At 55.7% G+C, this 23500-nt stretch overlaps 1 protein-coding gene across 1 annotated transcript in view; it reads right to left on the bottom strand.

Moving 5' to 3' along the window:
- RUNX3 (RUNX family transcription factor 3) overlaps positions 1-21394 on the bottom strand; it is a 35606-nt gene extending 14212 nt beyond the window's left edge. The window contains exons 1-4 of the mRNA XM_048327290.1: positions 21078-21394; positions 19963-20119; positions 15481-15585; positions 59-223 (exon numbers count right to left, since the gene is read on the bottom strand). Of these exons, the coding sequence (XP_048183247.1) occupies positions 59-223; positions 15481-15585; positions 19963-20119; positions 21078-21338 (688 nt within the window). The 5' untranslated portion in view covers positions 21339-21394. The remainder of the gene's footprint in view (positions 1-58; positions 224-15480; positions 15586-19962; positions 20120-21077) is intronic.
- Between the last annotated feature and the right edge of the window lie 2106 nt (positions 21395-23500).

Below are 23500 nucleotides of genomic sequence, written 5' to 3' on the forward strand. Positions count from 1 at the left end.
TCAGCCATGTCAGGAACACAAGGGTTTGGGGGTGACACTGGGACACCCAGGCAGTTACCTTGGATTGGAGTTTGAGCCTGGGAGCTGAAGTGGCTCGGGGTGCTGAGGGATCCGCGGGGGTTGGGTGTTGTCGGGGTGACTCTCATGGACTGGCGCAGCCGTTCCAGCTCTCCGTAGCGGTCAGTGAAGGGTTTGGCTTGGTCTTCCAGCTTTTGTCTGTGCCCTGGAACATGATAAAAGAGTCTGGTATCTGATCAGCTCCCCTTTGGCTGCAGCACCCTGGTTACACAGGGAGCCAGCAGAGCCTCTGTCTCTGTGGTTTGCTGCTATTCAATGGGTGGCAGCCCCGGCAGAGAGCGGCTCTCAGGGGAGATGGACACAGAGTGACCCCCGGGGGAGGCCCCAGATCAGCCAGGAAGTCTCTGGTCAAGGAGCTGGATCAGGATGCCCCTGCCCGAGTGACTGGCCTCCACCAGCCCTCACTGACCCTGAACATGGAGGGGAGACATGTAAGGCAGGAGAAACCATGTCCTGGCGAAGTGGGGACTGGGGAACCAGCAAACATTGATTTTAAGTATTTTCTACAGCGTTTGCTCATTGCTTAAAGAACAAACTCTCGTCTTACTCCAGTCCCCTCCCAGCTCTGCCCACCCAGTGGGGTCAGAGCCAAGTGGGGCTGGAGGAGGCACAGGAGGGATGGGATCAGCCCTCGCTGGTACCACACCTTGGCCACCTCACTTTGCTTCTCTCTGTTCCTCTTTCCTAGCCTTAAAACGGGCAGACTAATCACCCACCTCCCCCAGGCAGGGCAGCAGCTAATGAGCGTTCCTAAAGCACTCCCAGCTCCTTAGGTAGCAGCTGCTGGCACAGGGCAATAATTATTAAATTTATGCTAATTGTCCCGAGGCGAGAGGCGCATGAAATGCACTTGATACATAACTTTCACATTTTACTGTATTAATCATCGCCAAACGGCTTCGCTCTCTCTGGGCCAGATTCCAGTCTCAGTTACACCCGCACAAAGCTGGAGGGGCTCCAGAGGAGCCTCAGCTTTACATCAGTGCGGGGTTCAGACCTTGGTTTCTCCTTGTGCCTTCCCTGCTGCAGCCAGGCTGCCCCACAACACCCCCAGCTCTGCAGCTGCTGCAAAGGGACCTTCCCAAGGTGGCACCGCCTCATCCCGGCACAACCCCAGCGCTCAGGGGCACCGGAGATGTGCAGGCACGCCGGGAGATAGGCTGGGAAGAAACCCTTCTGCAGCACTTCAGAGAGCTGGGCCTTATCAGATCCTGCAGCCCGACATTCACCAAGCCAAGCTCAGTTCTTGGTGGCTTTTAAAGAAGAAAAGCAAAGCAAAGCAGCGTGTTTAAAAGGCGATAAACTCAGGCACCTCTCGCTCGCACCCCCCCTGCCCTTCCCCCTCACATCTGCACAGCTCTGTGAGCCCGGTGTCAGTTTATAGCAAAGTCACAGAAAGTCCCCACACTTCCCCCTCTTTAAATCCAGCATCTGATGTTTCCTGATCTCCCATTTGCTCAGCTCAGGCTGCACTTGCCAGGCTGTCTGTGAAGACGCCGCATGGCTGGGATGGGAGGGAAGAGCATCAGCTCCAGAGGGGAACTCACACGCCCAGCTGGGCTCCCACCAGCAAACCCCTCCCAGCCACAGTTTCTGAGGGGCTTTGACCCCCCTCTGCCATCTCCACACCCACCAGCCCCTCCAAGCTCTATAATCCCTTCCAGGGGTGTGAGAATCCAAACTGGACGGAAAACATGCTGGCACCAGAGAGGAAAACTTGGTGAGGACGAGCCCGTCAGAAAGCAAAAACCCAGCAGTATTTTGAAAATGTATTTTCCCTGCTGTGTGAAGTAAACCAAGGAAACCTCAAAGCAACACCATAAATGATCTCTTCTCATCTCTGTGTGTCCCCAGACCTCAGGCACCTCTGCATTATCCAGGGCCTTTGGAGTCAGGAACAGCATCAGTCACATGTTGCTTTCCCCAGGGGAAAAGTATGTGCACTGAGGTGTCTTGTTTTCACCCACATTTTATTATTTCACTATACAGTTAAGCACAGAAGAAGAAAAATAGGGTTATATTTCACCTTTAACCAGTTTTTTTTGGGGGCAGAGCTTCACAGGAAAGCCAAAAGGACTTCAAAGACCCAGAAATCGAATGGAAATTAAATTCCCTTCCTCTATATCAGCACAAACTCTATCCTGTGGTGGTATCTGGCATGTGACGGGGAAAATCCTGAAAAAATATATCAAGTGATCTCTATGCTGATAATGTTTTTAGAGATTATTCAGCCGTGCAACCCGACCAAGGACTTCATGTGGCTGTGTCATGCTGCACTGTGGTTGCTCCAGTCCCCGCGCTGTCTGAACATGGGCACAGCCCCGTGGGCTTTGTTACCCTCGAGCAAACACCCTCTAGAAGGGGCTGGTTTGTGGGGAAACCCACCAATTACCATCAAAAGCCCCAGACCCCTGAAACTATCTTGCTGAAAAGAAAGTGGAAAACTTGATGCAAATGTAAGTCAAGGCAAACACGGGGGTGCTGGGATCAGGGCTCTTCCCAGCTCTCCTAGACCCTCTCCAATCTGTGTCCCCACGTGTGGGATCTGGCAGCCCCAAACCCTGTGAAACAAGGCAGAGAACGAGTTAAAAACCACCAACTTGGCCTGCCAGCCCTCTTTAGCTCAGGCTGTCTCCCCAGGACTTCCTGCCGCTTGTCACTTAGGGCTGGGGACGTCAGACTTTGTCACGCAAGAGAGAATCGCTGTTAATGGGTTTCTTTCATCAGAACAACCTGAGCTTTTTAATTTCTGCAGCGGTTGGCTTCATTAAAAGCCCTTCCCCATCTGCCCACAGCTGTCATGGAGAGGAAACCAGTGAACAATAGCTCATACCTTAGAGAACAGGAAGGTGGTTTCTACCTTCACCCAAGCACTGACTCAAAGCCTCCCGAAGCCAGTGGGCGGATTTTCACCCAACTTCAAACAGCCCCAGCCCTCATCCCAAGAAATCTGTCTGAGAAGCCTTAATCACCTCAGCCTGTGAATTTTGGGGCACAAAAGCTGCTGCTGGGGTTGGAGATTCTGCACTGCATTTCCAGCTGGGCCAGCGCTGGCTTGCAGGTCAATATTTATGGAAACAGCAGAGCTCAGTACGATCAAATGGTGGCAGCTCCTGACCTTGGGCACTCCTTGTCAGCAGCACCAGGGTTTTAACGCTGGATCGGGTTTCAGAATCGGTTAACTCCAGTATTGAACATGACATGATGTAAACATTGACAGATCACCTACGATCCTGATGTAATAACAAGATCTGTATCGGCATATCAAACAAACGATCCCATTGAACACTTCCCAGCTGGAAGAGCCAACGTGAATTTGACACTTTAGGCCAGTAATAAGAAGCATACTGGAAGTTTTGGGTGTTTCCTTGGAATGCAGACAGCGAAGCAGTGTGTGCCACACGAGCTCGAGCCCTCAGAGCTATGATTTAGAGACATGCTTTCTGCATTAAAATATTTCAAAGACCAAACAGAGCCTGCTCTTCCTTCTAGGAGTGTGCAACCTGATGTGGCTTCCCAAGCCGGGACTGGGGATGGGGTTTCCAGGCTGTGGAGGGGGAGTTCCAAAAAGCAGCTGATTTTCCCCAGATCACTGAGATGCAGAATATAAAGTTGATCAAAGGTAGAAAGGAGCTCCAGGAACTTCATGGCTCGAGTGACACCACAATCCCACAGCTGAGAGATTTGCTTCAAAAAACCCCTCCCTGGGGCGAGTGGGAGCCCCAGCCCCCTGATTTCTCTGTAGATGAAGTCAGATGAGAGCCGAGGAGCTGCACAGTCTCCTCCCACCCCTGCTGGGCTCAGAGCTGGGTGTCACGTTCATCCCCAGTCCCTGGCTCAGCCCCGTGCTGCCGGGGGCCGGGAGAGCAGATGTTGGGAAGTGGCTTGGCCCTCCCCGGGAGCCTGGCTGCGGAATGCTGGCGGCAAGCTGGAGCGGAGGAAACGCCGAGGGACATTCATGAAGACACACACACACACTGCAGATCAGTGCCTCAGCCCCACACAGGAGGAGACGAGAGCCAGGAGAGGGCATGGGCTGGCACAGCAGCTTGAGCCACGCTCAGCCACCTTCAAAGCATCCAAGCATCCCCCTGGCATTCCACCGTCCTCCCACCAAAGCTCCCACCAAGGCTCTGCCCAAACATTCCCAGCCTGACTCCAGGGCTGAGCCAAGCTCACCAGGAGCAGTCCCTGCACACAAAGCCATGGCTTCGTCTCTACACGTCCGTGAGAAGGGACCACAAGAAAGCAATCAGCAGTGGATAAACTCCATCTCAATGTGCAAAACACCTTTCAAATCCCTGCCGTAGCCCTGGAAATAGGTACTTCAGAGAGACACGCCAGTCCTCTGCAGAGGCTGGAATTTTTCCCCAGTCTGAGTCTCGGCTAGACTATCAAGTCCCAGCATGTGCTCCAGAAAGAAGCCACATGTGAAACTCCTGTGTTATGGGAACAGCAGGCCTGTCCCTTGCAGCAGATGCTGGGCTGGTTTCATCTTCGCACACCTCTAACTCAGGGCAAGAACATCGCTCAGGTCCTCTCTGAAATCCCACCTCCAGCTCGAGACCCACCAGGGGAAATTCCCAGCCAAGAAGACTTCGGTGGAGCCCCACTGCCAGGGAAGGAGGGAAGGGAGGACAGCGCAGAGCAGGGAGTTGGAAGGGACTCAAAGATGACGCAGGATGACGGAGGTGCCCTCCGAGCCCCGGTGAGCGCCAACCCCACTGCTAAAATCAGAGCTCAGGAGTTCACAGGAGGGAGCAGGAGGGAAATGTTGGGAGGCACCGTCCCTTGTGCTGCTGAACAAAGTCAGGCACAGATAACTCATTATTCACATGTTTGAAGTTGGCCTGCTTACGCCATTTGGAAGGAGAATCAGTCACGGCCGGGCTTTGCTTTGGTTTCCTCTGGCTTTCGTGAGACACTGCTGCTACTGTGTTTCTGCAGCTCGGGGAGAAAGGGGAGTGTGGCGCAATGCACCCCGGCTCGCATGTCCTGGCACAGCGTTTACACCAACAACCAAAGGAAAATAATATTTAAAGGGGTGGGGGAGAGAATTAGGAGGGGGAAAAAAAAGGAAAAAGAAAAAAAGGCTGCTAATTTATAAAGCTTTTTTAGCTGGTGGTGGTCTGAGATGAATTGGCTGCCTCTAAAAGGATGAAAATAAATATCCCTCTTTTTGAAGGAAATAGGCTGGCTCCGGGCCAGCTGGCAGGAAGCACAGAGATATGTTGCATTTACAGTAGGTTTTTTAGTGTCTGAAGCTCCAGCAGCGGGAGAGATGTTCGTTCTGGGCAGGCTGGTATTGATTAGGAGGCTTTGGGAGCCCCTGATCTCCTCTCACTCCTGGCTTAGTGCTGAGACTTTGCCTCTGCCTCTCTCCTTGCCCACCCTGTGCCCACCCTGGTGAGTCTCTGATAAACCCTGTCGGGGCCTTTGATTGCGCTGGGAGACCCCAAAACGGAGCCCTCTGGAAGGAAAACAAAGCAGGGCATTAATTTAAACAGAAATCCAGAGTAGCGCTTCCAAAAGCTCTGGGGATGGGAGAGCTGTGGCCCGTTCCCAAATCAAAAGGAACATCATGCCCAAATTTCCACGCAACTGCTGCTCAAATGCCTGAAGGACTCGGGCTCTCCATTCCCAGGGTTTCAAGAGTCTTTCTGGATTTGCAAAAATATTTGAAGCCCTTCGGAACACAGGGAAAGCTGGGAGCATTCTCAGCAGTGGGTAAAATTCAGCAGGTTTAAGCATTCAGCCCACTTGTGCCTTGCTGAGAACCCCCACCAGTGCTTTCCTGCCTTTTTTGATCCGTAAGAACTCTGAAAATCTGCCCCGAGACTGCGGAGCGAACAGGGTGGGGGTTAAAAGTTGTGATTTACAGATGTGAAAGCTGCAGCCCGGGTGTCACAGAGCAGCAGGTGGGTGCACATCTGCGGGAAATCGGGCAGCTTTCAGAACAGGGTGCAAAAACCACCAGCCCTGACGGCCTCTCTGCAGTCACTCCCCGTTCCAGGAAGGCAAAATTCACTTATGGGCTGTGACCTGGTTCTCATGGAATCAGGCAAACTCCCTGATTCCAAGATTCCCGAGCTGGGTGCTGGGGAGGAAGCAGACAGATCTCAAGGACATCCAGCTGGTATTGCCTCAGCCCCGGCTGAGATCAGATTTTCAGATTCCATAGATCCATGGAGAGATGCCAGTCCCGGTGAGTTCCTGCTGCTATCTAACAACCTGGACTGGGACCTACCAGTAGAGCTGGTTTCTCCCAGTTTGCAACCTGTTCCATTAGGGCAAGCACATCACATTCCTTGGGGTGACACTGGTTAAGGACACTCTGCCTGGGATGGGGAGGACCAGCTGCTGGGTTCAGCCCTGTGCAAGGAATGTGCCGTGGTTCAGCTGATGGAGCTGAGATGTCCCTGGCGCTGTGGGGAGGGAGCAGCACTTTGCCAGCCCAGCCTGTCCCGTTGGGAACAGACCTGAACTTTCTCAAGGTTTGAGGATGCTGAGCGCTGCTTTTCCCCTTTGCCCCAGGACAGAGCTGGAGCTGAGCCCTGGCATTTGAATACTGATACCCTTGATCCCAGGACTGAGCTCCAAGCTCCATCTCCAGATCCTGGCTGGAATTATCCTGCTGGATAATTACAGCTCCTGCTGAGCTTTGCACTGGAAGGAGGAGCCCCAGAGGGATGGCACCTGCACAGCACCCTCACCTTCCCTGCATCCTCCCCAAAACCACAGGAGCAGAGCTAAGCACGGGAAAAGGGGCTGCCTGCTCCCACACCTGATTTGGGGTTGGGGAGCCTCCCAGCACGGAGGTTCCCATCCCGCTGCCACCATCCCCAGAGGCTGGGAAGGGCACCAGGGACACTCCCTGCTCACTGTGCTCCTCTTCTTCCCCCCCTCTCTGCCCCCTCCCACCACGGCACGTAGAGACACTGGAAAGAGTAAGAGAAAATAATGCAAACTCATGTCTGAGCCCCTTCCGCTGCAGGAGGTGATTGATCTGGGGCTGACTGCAGGACAGGTGACTCCAGCAGCGGAAGAGAAGGGTCTTAGGAACTAAATTTCATCTCACTCTGAGTCAAATCCTCTTCCTCCCTCCGCCACATCATTAAAGTGATTGGTTGCACTGATAAGCCCTTTTGGGAGGGAGGAACAAGATGTGTCCTGCCTGACATCTGATGTGATCTTGCGGTTTTGTTTGATAGTTCTGGTCCTTTAGCTGTTGTCTTCCCTGAAACGAAACTCGCCTTTTAGCACTGGCTGTGTTTTTCCCCCCTCTCTCCTTTCCAATCTGTGACCCTTTGCTCTGTCCTCCCGAGCTCCCCAATCCTCCCTGAGTGAGCTGGGGCCACGCTGCATTAACAACCCTGCAAATCATCCCTGGCAGCCTCCTCCACATCCCCTGCTGCCCACCAGGAGTTACAGACAGGTAAACTGAGGCACGGGGCAAAACGCTGCTCCTTTGGGAAGGAGCAAAGCTCACCAATGGCCCTGCTGTGACACTCACAGATATTCCTTTTTGCTGCCACCTGCCTCCCATCCCAGCCCACTCATCCTCCTGCACAGCTCCCTTTGGATCATGCCACTGGACCGAGCAGGAATTTCTTTTGCTGTGTATTTGAACAGCCCCCGGCACAACCCGACACAGAACACCACCAACATCCTGGAAAAAACCTTCAATGTAATTAATCCCCCAAACATCCCTAGATGACCCCCAGATCCCACCAGAAAACCCTTTCGCTCAGTTTAATCTCTCCCAATTACTTTATCAATGCCCATTTCTCTGATTCTGAGTTACTTCCAAAGCCACCCCAGGGCCAGGTTTGCCTCTTCCACCCCAGCCCAGAACTGTGCCCTGGGGTTTTCCCAAAGCTTTCAAAAGCAGGACGTGTTGCAACCAATTCCAACAAAGATTCCTTTGTAGGACGCAAGCAAAAATAATTTCCCTGCTCTGACTCCCAATATTGCTGCACTCAGAAAATATTGGCCATTTTCAAGCAAAATGATTTTGAAGTTATTACGCAGCAGGCGATTGGAAAAGAGAGGTGGAATTTACTGCGTGTGGCAAATAAAATAATGAGAGGAGTGGATTTACTGGAGCCCAGATAATTTCAGCTGCTCTATTATTCCTTTTGAGGCTGGATTACAGCCTCCAGCTGCAGCACCAAAGGCCCTGGTGATGCAAACCCAGCGCTTGGAGCACTGTCAGGCAACTTCCATTCCTGCTCTGCTCTCCCGAGGGAATTCTCCACACCCTGGTGTCCCCTGGCACATCCCCGTGTCCCACTGAGGGGCCGCAGGTCCCCCCTGGGGCGGGGGGTTTTGTCCCTGAGGGGTTTTTATCCACCCCCAGGAGCCGAGCACGATTCCCCCCGGCAGGATTGGCCCCGGCAGGGTTAACTGGGATAGGAACGGGAGGAGGAGGTGGTTTCACATAATTGCCTTCCCTGCGTGTATGGACAGCGGCCCCACGGCCCCAGCAGGAGCACAGGGCCCTGGACGGCCCCGGCGCATCCCGAAGGGGGCGAATTTCCCTGCTGGGATCAAAACACGTTAGAGATGGGAATATAGAGAGAGAAATCTCCCAGGTAACAAGTGCCGACCTGCAGAGGCTCCTGCAGGAATTGAGGAGCCCCAAGGCTCCCCCAGAGGCTCCTGAATGAACCGAAGCCCTTCCACTCCTGCAGGCAGGGCTGGATCAGCACAGGGAGAAGCAGACACCCACGAGCTGCACGGGCTCCATCCCACAAAACCAGAGGCTGGAGCACAGCTGGGATTAGCCTGGTGTGTCCAAGCACCATCCCAAGAACATGCACGGGATATCCAAGGATATCTGAAGGGAAGCACCACGGCAGGTCCCTCAGTGGCAGGAGCGATGCCAAAGCTCCGGGGTGGGTGCACGGAGTTTCCTTAAACACCCTCCTCAAAGGGCCTCGGCAGTGCCAGAACTCAGGCAATGGGGAAGCCATAAAGGGCCACTCAGGATTTCCTCCTCTTCCTCCCCAGGGAAGGGGACAGGGCTCCAGAAGTGGGAAATCAGCTTGTTTTAAGTACTGAGTATTAAATTAGATTACAGCAATTTTACATGGACAAATCACTGTCCAGGAAGTGCTGAGGTCATTTATTTGTTGAAATTATCTTGGATTGATTTTGCTGCATCTTTTTTTTCTTTTATTTTTTCCTTCTTTTTTGCCATTTCCCATTTGTTTGTTTTTTTTTTTCCTTCCTTATTCCCAGACAATCTGGGAACTGTCTGTGTCTTTATTTCTAGGTAAGGACAAGCAGGGAAATAAAACAAAAGACCTCAATAATACCCAAAACTATCACCCCACAGGAGCAATTCAGCACCGAGTCTGCTTTTAATTACAGAAAACATCTCCAGCTCAAGTTTTACACAGCTCCACAAGGGACCCTTTTAGCCAAGATAAAGATCTGGAATTGGACAATACTGGCACAACCTACCCCTGTCCTGGGTCTCCACTTGAGCTTCTGAGAGGCACAAGACCCTCCAATAATTTATTCTCCAAGCAATTCCCAAAACTCTGAGGACAAAAGGTGCAGAAAGCACAGGATCTCTGCCTCGAGGTCCAAAAGCTGCCTGTAGGAATATGGGAACAGGGGATCATCTTGCCCCTGCTCCTCTTTGGCTCCCATCCTATAACCCCACTCCCTCTTCCTCACCCTCAGCTGTTTCAGGCTGTCCCCACTGACACTCGTCTGCCACTCAGTAAATCCCAATTTCCCTGTGTCCCAGGAATGGGAAAACTCCAGGTTTTATTTCACCCTCTCCAGACTCGCAGAGAGCATCATCCCAACCTTCCCACTGCGCTCCCAAGCCCTGAAGAGCTCTCCCAGCTCCCCATCTCCCCTCAAAGTTACTTCCAATCATAACAAGACCTTATTTATCCCCTCTGAGGAGCAAACACAGCACGGATTGACACGAATCCCCTCGGAGCACAGGTCCAGGCCACACAGCATCCCGAGGCAGGCCTGAAGCCCCCCAGGCTGAGAAGCCGCTTTGCTGGGGGGTTCCCAGCCCTGCACAGATAATCCACTTTTCCCAAAGGTAACAGGAAGGTTTCTGGTTCATATTTTCCTCTTTTTTCCCCCAAAACAAAGAGGGAAGCCCTAAGAGATGCTCTTTGTTACAAGCAACAACCAGGAGTCAGAAATCTCACCAGAAACCATTCCTGCTTTGAAAGAACCCAAAATTTAGCACAGAAATAACCAGCTCTGTGATACATTAAAGAACATTTTGTACTTTTGGTGGCATTGAAGCCATGAAGGCATGAAAATAGGATGCTGCTAACCAGGTACAATACTGCATCTCTCTTCCCCTCCCTGAGTCAAACAGGGTTTCAGTTTTGCTGTTTCTGGGAATAAATCTCAGCCACGAGGGATGGGGAAGGCAGACTCGTTTTTCTAGCACAACCCTGTGCTTCTTTTTTCTCTCTAGCTTCCAACTGGAACTTCTACTAGGAATAAAAGGGGGAAAAAATCCCTTCTACTGGCAGGTGTGGGTTGGAATAAGATGGTTTTTAGGGTCCTTCCCAAGCCTGTGATTCTGTGAAAAGCCTCGCGGCACAGACTCCTCTGAACCTGAGAAACGGATTCAGATGCACCCTCAGTCAATAAATAAAGAAGTGAGAGAGGCTTTTGCAGGGTGGTTTGCAGCCACTCTGCGGTTCAGGGAGCCGGGGCCGGGCTGGGTGTGGGATGGAGGTGCCATCCCAGGGGTGAGATCGAGCTGTGGGCAGTGGGGCTGAGGTGTGGCCGGGGCAGGTCAGGACTCTGCTTTTATCCCTTCAAGGTGGAGAGAGGAGCCCCAGCGAGCTGTGTGTCATCCCAGGGAGTGCTGAGAGAACCCTTCCTCTTCCCAGGTTCCCAACTGGGCAGCACAAACTGGGAAGAGATGTCCCAGCAGCTGGGCTGGGGCACCCAGGGCCACGGGCACCCTCCTCCCACAGCCACCTCAGCACTGCTGTTAACAGAGCCCAGCCCAGGCTGGATTTACAGACAAGGTTTCCCCTTTCCACTCCATCTTTCTCCCAGTTTTTTGCTTTTTTAACCTCATATTCAAGCCAAGAGCTCACAAAGCATGAGGTGAGGGCAACCAGCACCCACCAACCGCCAGCCCGGCGGGGACAGCGATGCCACAAACACCTCCACAGGCAGGGACAGGGGGGTCCCACCCTCTGCTCATCCCAAACTCCGCATTTCTGCTCATCCCAAACTCCTCATTTCCCAGCTCAGAGCGCAGGGCCGGGCTGTGAGCCCTCGTGGGAGGGAAACCCTCGCTCAGCTGAGGCTCTGAGAAGTCTGAAAGCCAAAGAGCAGCAGCGGTTCCTGGAAACGCCTCGGCACCGGGGGAGGTGAGAAGCCTCCCACCCGCTGGCTACGTGACAGGACAGCGGCTGCCTGGGGGCAGCCAGAGCCTGGTGGGGGCAAGGAGCCTTTTTTGGGGAGGAAAAAGCAACCACTGAGGGAATTTGGGGCTGTGGAGGATGGGGCCAGCCAGAAAAACCCTGCAGGGACAACGAGGTGGGAGAGGGGATGTGAAATGCTCCGGCCACAAGCCCCCTCCTCCCGGTCCAAGCCACGCTGGGGACACGTTTCTGTCACTCATTGCGGTCACGCCAAGCAGGGACATGACTGAAAGCACGGAATCTCTGATGCACACCCCAAAAATGAACAGGGCAGGAGGCCTCAACAGCCAGCACGTCCACAGTGCTGCCAGGGCCGAGCAGGCAATGAGGGGGGACACAGGGATCCCGTGGGGACAAATCTTCTTGGTCTCCCTCCTCAACAAGGACAGCAGGGATGGGGTGGGAGACAGAAAGAAGGGATTAAATCCAGAAGGGATTTAGAAAATGGGGAGAGAGGTTAAAGACTGAATGGTGGCAAAAAAAGAGTCAAAGAGGGGAGGAAAGGAATTTAAAAGGGGAAAAAAAGACTTTGCACAAGAGTTCTGGGCAGAAAGGGGCTGCAGCTGTGAGAAGGAGCTGGGAGGGAGAAGGGAAAAGTGAGAGCAGAGAAGGTGAGAGCCTTGAGAAGGAAAGGAAGGGGAAGGGAAGGCAGCCAGCAGTGGGCTGTGAGGGGGAGGCCTGGGGATGCTCCCATTTCCCCAGGAATGGACTGAACATCCCTGTACAGCTCCCAGCCGTTCATTTCTCCCCGTTCTGCCTGCTGGGGGTGATTTTGCAGCAGCTGTGGATGTGAGAGGGTTTTGCAGCATGGCTCCTGCTGAACTCGGGGCTGCAGAAAGGGGGGGAAAGAAGGAAATTCCACAGGAAGTTCAAATATTTTATTACTTCCTGTTTGTACAAACTATGTCAACACTTGGCACCCGCTGTGCTATTTGTTTAGAGCTAAGGTGCCAACTTGACAGAATGTCCTTTTTTTCCCTCCAGATCTAACCCAGAAAGAGCTGGAGCACAAGGAAAAGGAGCTCAGAGCGAGTGGGGCACTGGGAGGAGCCTGGGGAACGGCTTGGAGGAGATGCTCAAGGAAAGCCAGCGCTGGTGTCACCCCTGGTGCTGCTCCTGGAGGTTCCCAAGGGAGCCTCCTCCTGCTCCAGCTCTCCTGCTCCCTCTTTCCCTGGCAGGGCTCTGCCCGTCACCCGCTTCCCTGGGATCTCCCACCCACCCCTGCTCGGCCTCAGACTCCTCAGAAGTTTTTTCTGGGCACAGCCTGAGTTAAAAGCCTCACTCAAGGGCTGAGATAAAGCGATGGGCCAGGGCAGAAGATGAATGGGATGCTCAGAGGTGGAGCCCAGCCACAGTTCTGGCCCCTGAAGCCCACAAGGACGTTTGCTGGAGGGATTCTGCTGCAGCTGAGAAGACGCTGCCCAGGGCTTTCCCAGGACACCCAGACAAATGGCCAATTCTTTCCACGTTAAGGATGGGTTTTGTCCTCTCCACCAGCCCCACATCAGCCTCCAGCCCTGCCCAGTGCTGATCCTCACAAGAGGAGCCAACACACACCGTGGCCCATCTTTTGAAGCCAAGAAGGGGAAAAAATTCCATGTATCCACACACAGATTAACATATGTGTTAAAAAGTGTATATAATATATATAAATATAAAACTTGCAGCTCCTGCTGGCAGCTCTCACCCCCCCCACAGCCAAACAAGGCAGAGCAGCACCAGCCACGGTGTTTGGCCCAAGGTGGGGATCACCAGGGTTGTGCCAGCCCCAAATGCCACCCCGGGTGCCAGTGCTGGCACTGCCAGGGTGCTGTGCCCGGGAGCCACCCAGTGGCAGGTGAACCAGGAAAACCTCGGCTTTCCAGGATCATTTTACAGCTGCTGTTTCCACACCCAGGGCTTCTGCAGAGCGGGAAGGGGGGAAAGGCGTTATTTGATTTTTTTTTTTTTCTTTTGAAATTTTCGTCTTCATTAGAAAATGTGGCAAAAAAGAGATTTTTTAAACAATGTTTTTCTTCCACTGGAACTTCATCAACCATGAGTTCAAGCCCCAGGGTCAAAGTGGGAGCCAAAACATGACCTTTACTGCCAACAAATCTATGATTGCCTGAAAAAAAATCCCAAAACAGACACAAATTTGGTCTGAACCTTTTTTATCAGCAATTTATGGGCTGGGGGGTGCAGGGATGGGGGGAAATCAACCTTTGGGCGTCACACAAGGCAAGGGCACAAGCAGCAAATAAACACCACGCAGATCTCCTCAAGGAGCCGACACTTCCAGCACATTTTGAGGTGCAGAAATCATCACCAAAAAAAGAAAAGCCCCAAAAACTGCTGCCCTTGCACCTGGGCTGTGTCCCACGGAGGGCATCCCTTGGGCACCCCACACCAGAGCCAGGACAAGCTGCTCCATCCTGGGCTGTGGCCGAATTGCCACGGCCTCCGTATCAGAAAATTGAAATGAAGGATGGGGAGCTCTGGGGTGAAATGCTGAAATTCAGGAGGAACGGGTGTGATTCACTGGGGTTTGGCTGTCGGGGAGGCCAAACCAAGCTCCGGGAGTAGCAACTATCTCACCTTGTATTATTATTTATGTATTCCTGATGATGATGATGATGATGATGATGATTATTATTATTAGAAAGGTGATCTGATGAAGCTGATAAGGGGCTGAGCCAGCAGTCAGGAGGGCTGATTTCTATTCCTGACACTCCTGGCAGAGTTGTGAAATTCCCTGCCCAGCCCCAGCACCCACCACGACCCACAGGTGCTCCACACCACGGACCTGCCTGGTGTTTCTGGCTTAAAAAAACTCCCCACAACAGCAGCGTTGGATTTCCTGCATTCCAGCTTCCAAATCCATCCTCGACAGGCTCCAAAATAAAATCGAGGGGGAAGAAAATCCACCAAAGCTCGATGCAAATGAAACCCCCTGGCCGAGGTAGCAGCCTCCACCTGGCCTGACATCAAGGGGCACCGATGGCCCGGCGACAGCATCAACAGAAAATGTTTTCTGAGGCGTTTTTCGAAGGATCAAACCGCTTCCCCTCAATGTGGGCACTGACAGCCTCACACGCAAAGGGAACAAACTCGGCTTTATAGTCCCGGGCTGGTGCCGAGCGAGCAGGAAGGCGAAGCCGGAGCGAAAAGCCAGAGATGGAGGCCCCGGGGACAAGGTCCCACCGACCAGGGGCGTCCCACAGGGCAAATAATCCTCGTGGCGAGAGGAAACTCCCGCGGGCGACAGCTCAGAGCGTTTCCCTGGATGGCTGGGAGCGCCGGGGGGAGCTCCGAGCAGCCCGACGCCGAAACCCAACGCAGCCAGGGCAGCTCCCGGAGCCTCCCTCAACCACGAGGCACCATCCTGCCCCCGGGAGAGCCTCCCCGATCACAACAGAGACGGTTCTGCGGTCGCAGAGTCTCTTTGGTTTCTCCAGGCTCAGCCCCCGGCCGCGGGCGCTGCCAGCCCCAGCCTTTGACAGCCCGAAAGCGAAACCACCGCGAAGCCGAGGGGAAGGAGCTGTGCCAGAGCAGACACCGGCTCAGCACCGCGGGAACCTGCACCGTTTTTAGTTTAATCACCAGCAATCAGTCCCAAGCCGAGCACAGACCTGATTTCACAACTCCCCGAACCCCCCCGTGCAGCGCCAGGTTGGGTCCTTTGTCCTTTCGCCATCGAAGACCAAAGAGTTTTCCCAACATCCCAACCCGGAGCTGTAAAATTGTCCCTCCAAGATGGGTCAGGGAACAGGGCAAGGAGCTAGAAACCATCCCTCCGCGGTGGGATACGGAGCAAGAGGCAGGGAGGGAGGGACACACGGGGAAATCCGAGCAGCAAACGGTGCCTCCCCAAGCCCATCCCTCAGCTCCGAGCGCCGGCTCCGCATCCTGCACCCCTCAGCCAGGGAGAGCTCGGCCCCTGCACCCCCTCCCCGCAATTATCAGCTGCCACATCCAACCCTTCACTTACTCCGGGGCTCCCGGGGTCCGTCCACGGTCACTTTGATGGCTCGGTGGTAGGTGGCCACTTGCGTGGGGTTGGTGAACACGGTGATGGTCAGGGTGAAGCTTTTCCCTAAGGACGGTGGGGAGGGAGGGAGGGAAAAAAACCACAACATGAGTGAGGATCCTCCCCATGGGTTCAGCTCCTGTGGGAGAGAGAGAGGCTCCTGCCCGAGCGGGCTCGGACACAAATCCCCGCACACATCACTGCGTTTAACGAGCCCTGATTGCCGGGACGCAAAGCCCGGCGGCTCCCGCTGGGGCTCCGCTGGCTGCGGCAGACACAGCCCTGGAGCCGCTTCAGGGCAGGAGCCGGCACCTTCCCGCATGGAAAAGTCACTCGTCCCCCCTCCCCTGTCCTGTGCCTGTACCGACCCCTCCACCCAGAGCAGCTTCCTGGGGTTTTCCCGCTCGGAAGCTTCTCCTTTTCCCGTGATAACCCAGCCCTGAAACAGCGCTGGATGCGGGATCGCCTCCGTGGGGGGATTTGGGGCCTGGTGCCCATGGGATGCTCCCTTGGGAAGGAGCTGGGGAGGTGGGATCAGCCGGCAGGAGATGGGGGATCCATGGCCTGGTCCCTGTGGATGCTCCCACTTGGAGGGAGCTGTGCTCGGCCTCAGCACCCACGGGAGGGCCAAAAACTGGGAACTGCAAAATGAGAACTGATTCCGGCCAGCTTTGGCCACCAGAAGTGGTCACCAGACAGGCAGGGACTGTCCCCTCTCCCAGCCCTGCCCAGAGAGCAGGAATCTGCTGCTGGGAAGGATTTTGGATACCCTCAGGGGGGTTTCAGAGATGCTTTTGAAGCACCGAGCTTGTCACCTTTTATACAAAAAAAACAAGGAATAAAGCAGTGAAAAGCTCTTGGGATCCAAATTTTGCAAGAAGAGCCCCCCCTTGCCCCAGCAGAAGTTTCCATCCGCAGCCTGAAAATGCCTTTATCATCACAGAGGGTGTTACCACCCCGACCCCAAACCCTTCACCTCCCGCAGCCTGGGCATCCTCATGCCAGCCCGTCTGCCCTGTCCCTGCCTGGCTGTGGCTGGGACCCGATATCCAGCCGAGGGGAGGCTGCGGGAGAACAGAAATCCCCACAGGAAGGGCCTCAGCTCTCCCTCAGGCTCCCCAAATTCAGGAAACCCTCGGGTAAAGGAAGGAGGCTGCACAAACCACTTCTGACCAAGCCCCCAGCAGCAATCCCTGCGGGATTTCAAAGGTCTCAGGTACTCCAGAGGGCTGAACCCCAGCAGGATATGAGGAATAAACCTCTGTGTGATGGATTTCTGCTCCTCCAGCCTTTATTCCTCAAATAAAAGCAGTAAGAAACCACCTCCTTTCCCTTTTCTCCTAAAGCAATCAGGGGTTTTCAGATCCCGACCATCACCAACCTCCACAGGGTCGGGCCTGAGAATATCCATAGCAAAACAAAACAGGATTTATCCAGCTAGGAGGGAAAAAAGGAATAATCTGAAAAAATGAAATTATCTCCCGCGGAGAACATCCTGGAATGATCCCAGGTGGGAGAATTCCTCCAGGGAGCACGGAAAGGGGGGAATGCCGGCCATAAAACCGACAGCAAGCACCAATCCCCGCCTCACCTCGGCTTTCCAGCCGGGACTGAACAACGCAAACCTTCGGCTGATGTTCTGCACAGAAAGGAGGGCAAAGGAAATGTAATGCTGTCGGTGTGAATCGCCAAGGATACAGCCCCTGCTGCCAACCTGCAGGGACGGGACGGGACGAGCCCGCGGAGCCCCCCGGCGCAGCCACGGCCGCGGAAAAAACAACCAGCACCGAGGGTTTGCTGGTAAAACCTTTGCAGAGCCAGAGCGCGGGATGAAGAGGATGAGGAGCGATTTATTTAGGGAATTCTGCAGGAGGAGAGGGAAGGGTTCGCAGGCAGCGTGCAGGAAAACCCGGCTGTGAAGCACAGAACCCCAGAACCTCCGTGTGCCCGTTTATACTGCATTAAAAGGGATTTATTTTATTATTATCATTATCTTAAATTTTGTATTCTCCACGGGAAACAACCTCCCTGCCTCGGAGTCCCTCGCTGCAGACACAAACCCAGCCCGGGCCGGTTCTGCCTCTCTCAAACCCTGAACCGAAAATGATGATTCTGCCCCAGCATCATTTTTACTCATTTCCCGCCTTCTCAGGAAGCCGGGCTGGGGTTTCTCACCCCCACCGTGCCCCGGGGCTGGATCCGGGCTCCCGGGCGAGTTTGGGAGCACCGCCGGCTTCAGAGGATGCTCCGGGGGTATATTCCAGCTGGGAGAGCAGGCGGGGGGTGCAACAGGGATTAGTTTCATTTTATACAGCTCAATCTGAGCAAAAAAGTCTGGGGTTTTTTCCCTCTTTGTCTTGCACATGGAGATGGGAATTTATTTTTAGGGGGGAGTTAGGAGCGGCTCTCCCCAGCTCACAGCGCCAGGGAATAATCCCTGACACCTTATTACTAAAAATACCCAAATCTGGCCCGTTTCGAGTCGCGTTTTCCCAAGGAGAGCCTGGCTGCCGGGGGTTTTCCAGGCTCCTGCAGCTCGGGCACACGGCAGGGCTGCAGCAGGATCCGTGTTTACGGATCCACACGTCCTCACTTCGGATTTACACAAACATTTGTACACACACAGGGAAATATTCCACAGCGACTCCAAATTTCTGCCAGAATAAATGAAAGCAGCACCGGGCTGTCAGGGATGGAGCCAAACAAGGCAGAGCGAGTGTGACACCCGGGATAAAAATTCAGTAGGAGCGATTTTTCACAGTAAATTGCTCTGGAAGAGCCCCGTGCCGGGAAAGCAGCGCCAGACACGGGGAGTGAAATCCACCCTTCACACGGGGAGAAAACCCCACTGAGCCGGCCCCAGGGAGCCCCGGTGGGGCTATTTCTCTCTGAATATGACAAAGCCTCATCCCACTAGAATATGTAAAAAAAAAAAAAAATTAAAATAATTACCGCCCGAGCTCCGCCCGTTAGAGGCAGCGGAGCTGCTGCCACTGCTGTAATGAGCGTTGGGAGGACTCTGCCCGAGGAAGGAGTTTATTCACCGAGGGCTTTATGAGACCAAACCCCTACTAATTCCGAGCCTGAGAGTGCAGAGGAAGCAAGTTAATAATGAATTCAAGAGTCACGCTGAGATTGGGTTGCGTTCAGTTTGGAAATTTGTGCGAGGATGAAGAAAAAAAATTTTAAAAGCCCAACCAGAAAGAAAAGAGCCTAAGAGAATAATTGATTACAGAAATGAAAGCTTAATTCATAAAAGAAAAACATTTTCCATCCATCAACCTGCAACCAGTTAAGTGGGGAGTTTTAAAGAAACTGCAACATGGAGAAGGAGCCAACAGGAAAAAGGAAATGTATGAAAGAATGTAAACTATTCAAGTTTCATAAAGAGGAACAAGTAAACAGTTATTACATGCAAATAATTCCTAACATCACTGCTTTTAATTAATGCAGAGAAGTCAAAATATATCTGACACTGTGTGTATACATTTGAAGCCTTTGAGAAAATGCTGCCATATGGCCATTAAAACACAGAGTTCTTATTCGGGTTCAAATGCAGAATTAAGTGCTTCGATCTGCAGCGTTTGTTGGTGATGAAATGCCGAAATTCTATTTATACCCTCGCAAACTCAGGTACGGCGAGGGCGGGCTCGTTTAACATTTCCAGGGGGTTTATTTCCCCCTGCTCAGATGGCACAGACGGATTTGTTTGGGAAAACCCGGGAAGCCAAATTGCCGTCCTGCTTTCCCCTGCCACAAGCGTGTGGAAAACGAGCAGAATCCCCCCCGAGCACCCGCAGCTCCCCGTGGAGCAGCGCCCGCTGCCTCCGTGCCCGTGCCAGGCCGAGCTCTGTGTTATTATTTCACTTTAAACTCTTGATTTTCGCTATTTAAAGTCGAGCTGCCAGGTGGGGTTTGCCCACCGAGCACCCCCCGCTGCCTCCTGCGCGATTGGAGAAACTGGGGAGGATTCGGGCCAGGGCTGCTTTATTTGTATTTAGATAGATTTATAAATATTTAGATATATTTAAGTCTGTATTTTAATTTTTTTTTCCTTTGCACCTCCCATTCCCGACACCTCGGCAGAGAAGAAGCCCTGGGAGGAACGAGGCAGAGCTGCCGGCAGGGCCGGGGCTGCTCCCGCATCCCTCCTGCATCCCTCTCACCCCTCGGGAACCGCTCTGGGGCTGGGGGGCTTCTCCCGGCAACAAAGCCACGGTTGAAATAAAATATAACATAGAATAAATCGGAAAAAAAAAAAAAAAAACCCCAACCAAACAAACCGACCAATAAATTTTAAAATAAAATTTAAAAGTAAAATAAAAATTATAAAAGAAAATAATTTTTTAAAAAAGAGAAACTTTTTTTTCCTTTTTCTTTTCTTTTTTTTCCCCCTCTAAAAACCCAAAGAAAAAGGCCAACCATTTCCTGGCCGGTACCTACCCCTGCCGCTTCTCCCAACAAATCTGAGGTCGTTAAATCTCGCTACTTGGTTTTTCATCACGGCAGAGGCGTTGCGCAGCTCCGCCGAGTAATTCTCGTCGTTCCCCGCCATCACCGTGACCACGGTCCCATCGGGGACATCTCCGAGGGCAACGACCTAGGCAGGGCCAGAGCATTTTAGGCTAAAATTAACCTTCACCGAAGCCAACCTGCGCTACGCTTCCCCCTCCAAACCCGCACAAAAAACCCCAAAGCAAAACCAAAAGCAACCCCAGCCGCCGAGGAAGGCTGAGAAAATCGGAGGGGGAAGAGGAAAATGGGCTCAAAAAGGGTTAAAAGCAGACAGGGTGTCCGCGGGGAGGGGGTAAAGGGGGCGTCAGGCCACCCTCGGCCCCATCGGAGGAGCTGGTGCGTTTATTTTGATGGATTCGGGATAAAAATAAAGCGCTGCCGAGCGCGGGGCGGCCGCGAGCGAGGCCCCGGAGCCCCGCGCCCGGCCCGGGAAAGCGCCGGGACCGGCCCGGCCGGCGGGGAAGGGCCCCCACCCCTCCCGGGGAGCAGCGCCCGGAGCCCCCGGGGCCGGGGGAACCCGCTTTAGAGCCCCCCTCACCCCGCCGGGCTCCTCGGGACTCCGCTGCCGCCCTGCCCGGCTCCCCTCGCCTCTCCCCGGATGGGTTTTGGCTTCCCCCGGCCGGCGCCGTCCCCCGCGGGGGTAGCGGGGATGCCCGGCCCGGGGGTGTCCCAGCGGGAGCCGCGGGGAGCCCGGGAAGCGCAGCCCGGCACCGGGGCTTCAGCTCTTCGCTCGACTTTTTTGCAGATTAGATCTCCCTTCCCTGCCTCGCTCTCCCTCTCCCAGGAAGGTAATTAACCTCCATCTCATTAAACTTCAAAGTTGCCTGAGCGCTCCTAACTGTACGGAATATCTAAGATGCCGTGACCGCGGGGCAATGCGGAGACTTGATTAAAAATAATAAACTGGGCTATTTGATTAAAAATAATAACCCCGGCTCCCTCGGCGGTGATGTCAGGAGCGATTTAAAGCGAAAGGAGCGGAGGGGAAAGGGCGAGCGGGTCGCGAGCTCGGTCCCCGCGAGCCGTCGGGGCTCGGGACTTACCTTGAAGGCGACGGGCAGCGTCTTGTTGCACCTCCAGTGGGACGGCAGCACCGAGCACAAGAAGTTGGGGCTGTCGGTGCGCACCAGCTCGCCGGCGTGGTCGGCCAGGACATCCACGACGGAGCGCACCTCGGGCCGAGCGCGGGCGCCCGGCGCGGAGGCCCCCAGCGCCCCGCTGTTCTCGCCCATCTTACCGCAGGGGAAGGCCGTGGACGGGGGAGTGAAGCGCCTGCTGGTGCTCGGGTCTACGGGAATACGCATCACAACGGCGGGCGTCAGGGAGCCGGGCGGGACGGGCGGGCACCCGGCGGGGCTCGGCGGCGGGCGGCGGCGGCGGCCGAGCCCCGCGCTGCCTCGCTCCGTGCCGGCGGAGCGCCGTCCTCGGCGGGGCGGCGCGGGGACGGCGGCGCGGGGGGTCGGGTCCCGCGCGACTCCGGGGCTCGCCGCCGGTGGGTGAGCTGCGCTCCGTGCCGAGTCCCCGTGCCGAGCCCGAGCCCCGCTGCCGGCTCCCCGTGCCGAGCCCGAGCCCCGCTGCCGGCTCCCCGTGCGAGCCCCGCTGCCGGCCCCGCCGCGCCGCCCGGTACCGTATTTACTGCCGGCCCCAGGGGGGGCGGGGCCGCTGTGACGGACGGGCCGCTCCGCCAATGGGAGTCCTCGGGGGGCTCTGGCCCCGCCCACCATGGCGCTCCCGCGGGGAGGGGGCGTGGTTAATGCCGGCGTGGGCGTGGCTTCGCGGGAAGGGGCGTGGTCTCGCCGGACACGCCCCCCGCGGGCGCACGTCGGGGCTGCTCCGGTGGTTTCTGGCCGCCGCCGGGGAGGTTTTGGGGTGCGGTGGGGCCGGTTTGGGGCCGGAGCCGCGGCCGTCCGGAGCGGCTGAGGATACAGCGCGTCCCCCGCCGCTGAGCGCTCCCGCAGGCGCCGCGGCCCGCGCCTTCCCCGCGGCGGCGCGACTGTGGCGGGGCGGCGGGAGCGGCGGCCGCGGAGACCACCGGCATTCGCGTCCCCAACGGGACGATTCGCCGCACGGTCTGCGGCTCCCAAACCTCCGCCTTCTGCCCTCCCCAAAATTGCGAGCCATCTCATCCCCAGCGGTCTCGGGGCGCCCGCAGCCCCCGGCAGGTCTCCCGGGGCTGCGGCTGCGGGCAGGGCCGGCGGCTCCGGCCGGAATCGTTGGCGAGAAAATTCGTGGCGAAGCCACCGGTTCTGCGGGAACAAACACAACGGAGGCGGCGGCTCCCTGCGCTCCGCGGGTGCCCCGAACCGCGGGGCGGGCGGTGGCAGAACCGGCAGAGAACCGGAGGGGGAACCGGGGGAGAGGAGGAGCTTGCTGTGCCCGCGCTGCTCCCCGGCTGTTTCCCGGGGCTCGACTCGGTCCCACGGTGTTTTTGAAGACCGGCACGGTCCGTCCGAGAGTTTCCTTAAAACAAGCCAAACTAAAGCCCAACACCAAAAAATTCCTTTTTCCTGGACTCTCTTCACTCAGTAATGAACGATTTTCCTCCGCCAGCCGCGGTGCCTCGAACGGCGAGCCCGGGCCGGGCTCCGCCAGGCCCAGAAACCCCCGGTGTTTCTCCAGAAGGAAAACAACAACAACAACAACAATAAATACACATTTTTTTTTAAACGACGAGCGGCGGCTCCTGCTCCGCAGCTCCCGTTACACCCCGGCAACCACCGGGATCCGCGCCGGGCCCGCCGGGGCCGTCGAGCCGCCGCCGGGAGCAGCCCCGAGCCCCGCCGGCCCCGCGGGTCGGGCCGGCCCCCGCCGCTACCGTCGCTCAGATTCTGCCCTTTTTAGGTGAAAGCGGCCGCCGGTTCAGTTCTAATTTCGCCCCCCGTTTGCCAGCGGGGGGAACCCGCAGAAACCCCGGGGCGGGGGCAGAGCTGCGGGCGGATCCGGGGTTTGCCGGGGGTCGGGCACGGCCCGTCCCGGTGCCCCCGGTACCCCCGGCGGGGGCACGGAGCGGTGAACGGGGGGCACTCGGCGCATGCGGGACGAGGCTGCAGTTCCGCGGTGCGGCCGCTGGTTGGCACCGGGGCTCCGCCGGGGCGGGACGGGACGGACGGGACGGGATGGGATGGGATGGGATGGGATGGGATGGGACGGGACGGGATGGGACGGGATGGGATGGGATGGGATGGGATGGGATGGGATGGGATGGGATGGGATGGGATGGGATGGGATGGGATGGGATGGGGTGGGGGTGGGATGGGGTGGGGTGGGATGGGATGGGATGGGATGGGATGGGATGGGATGGGACGGGACGGGACGGGACGGGACGGGACGGGATGGGACGGGACGGGACGGATGGGATGGGGTGGGATGGGACGGGACGGGACGGATGGGATGGGATGGGATGGGACGGGACGGGACGGGACGGGACGGGACGGGATGGGATGGGACGGGACGGGACGGGACGGAC

This window comes from Corvus hawaiiensis, chromosome 23, assembly GCF_020740725.1.
Source record: "Corvus hawaiiensis isolate bCorHaw1 chromosome 23, bCorHaw1.pri.cur, whole genome shotgun sequence".
Lineage (NCBI taxonomy): Eukaryota > Metazoa > Chordata > Aves > Passeriformes > Corvidae > Corvus > Corvus hawaiiensis.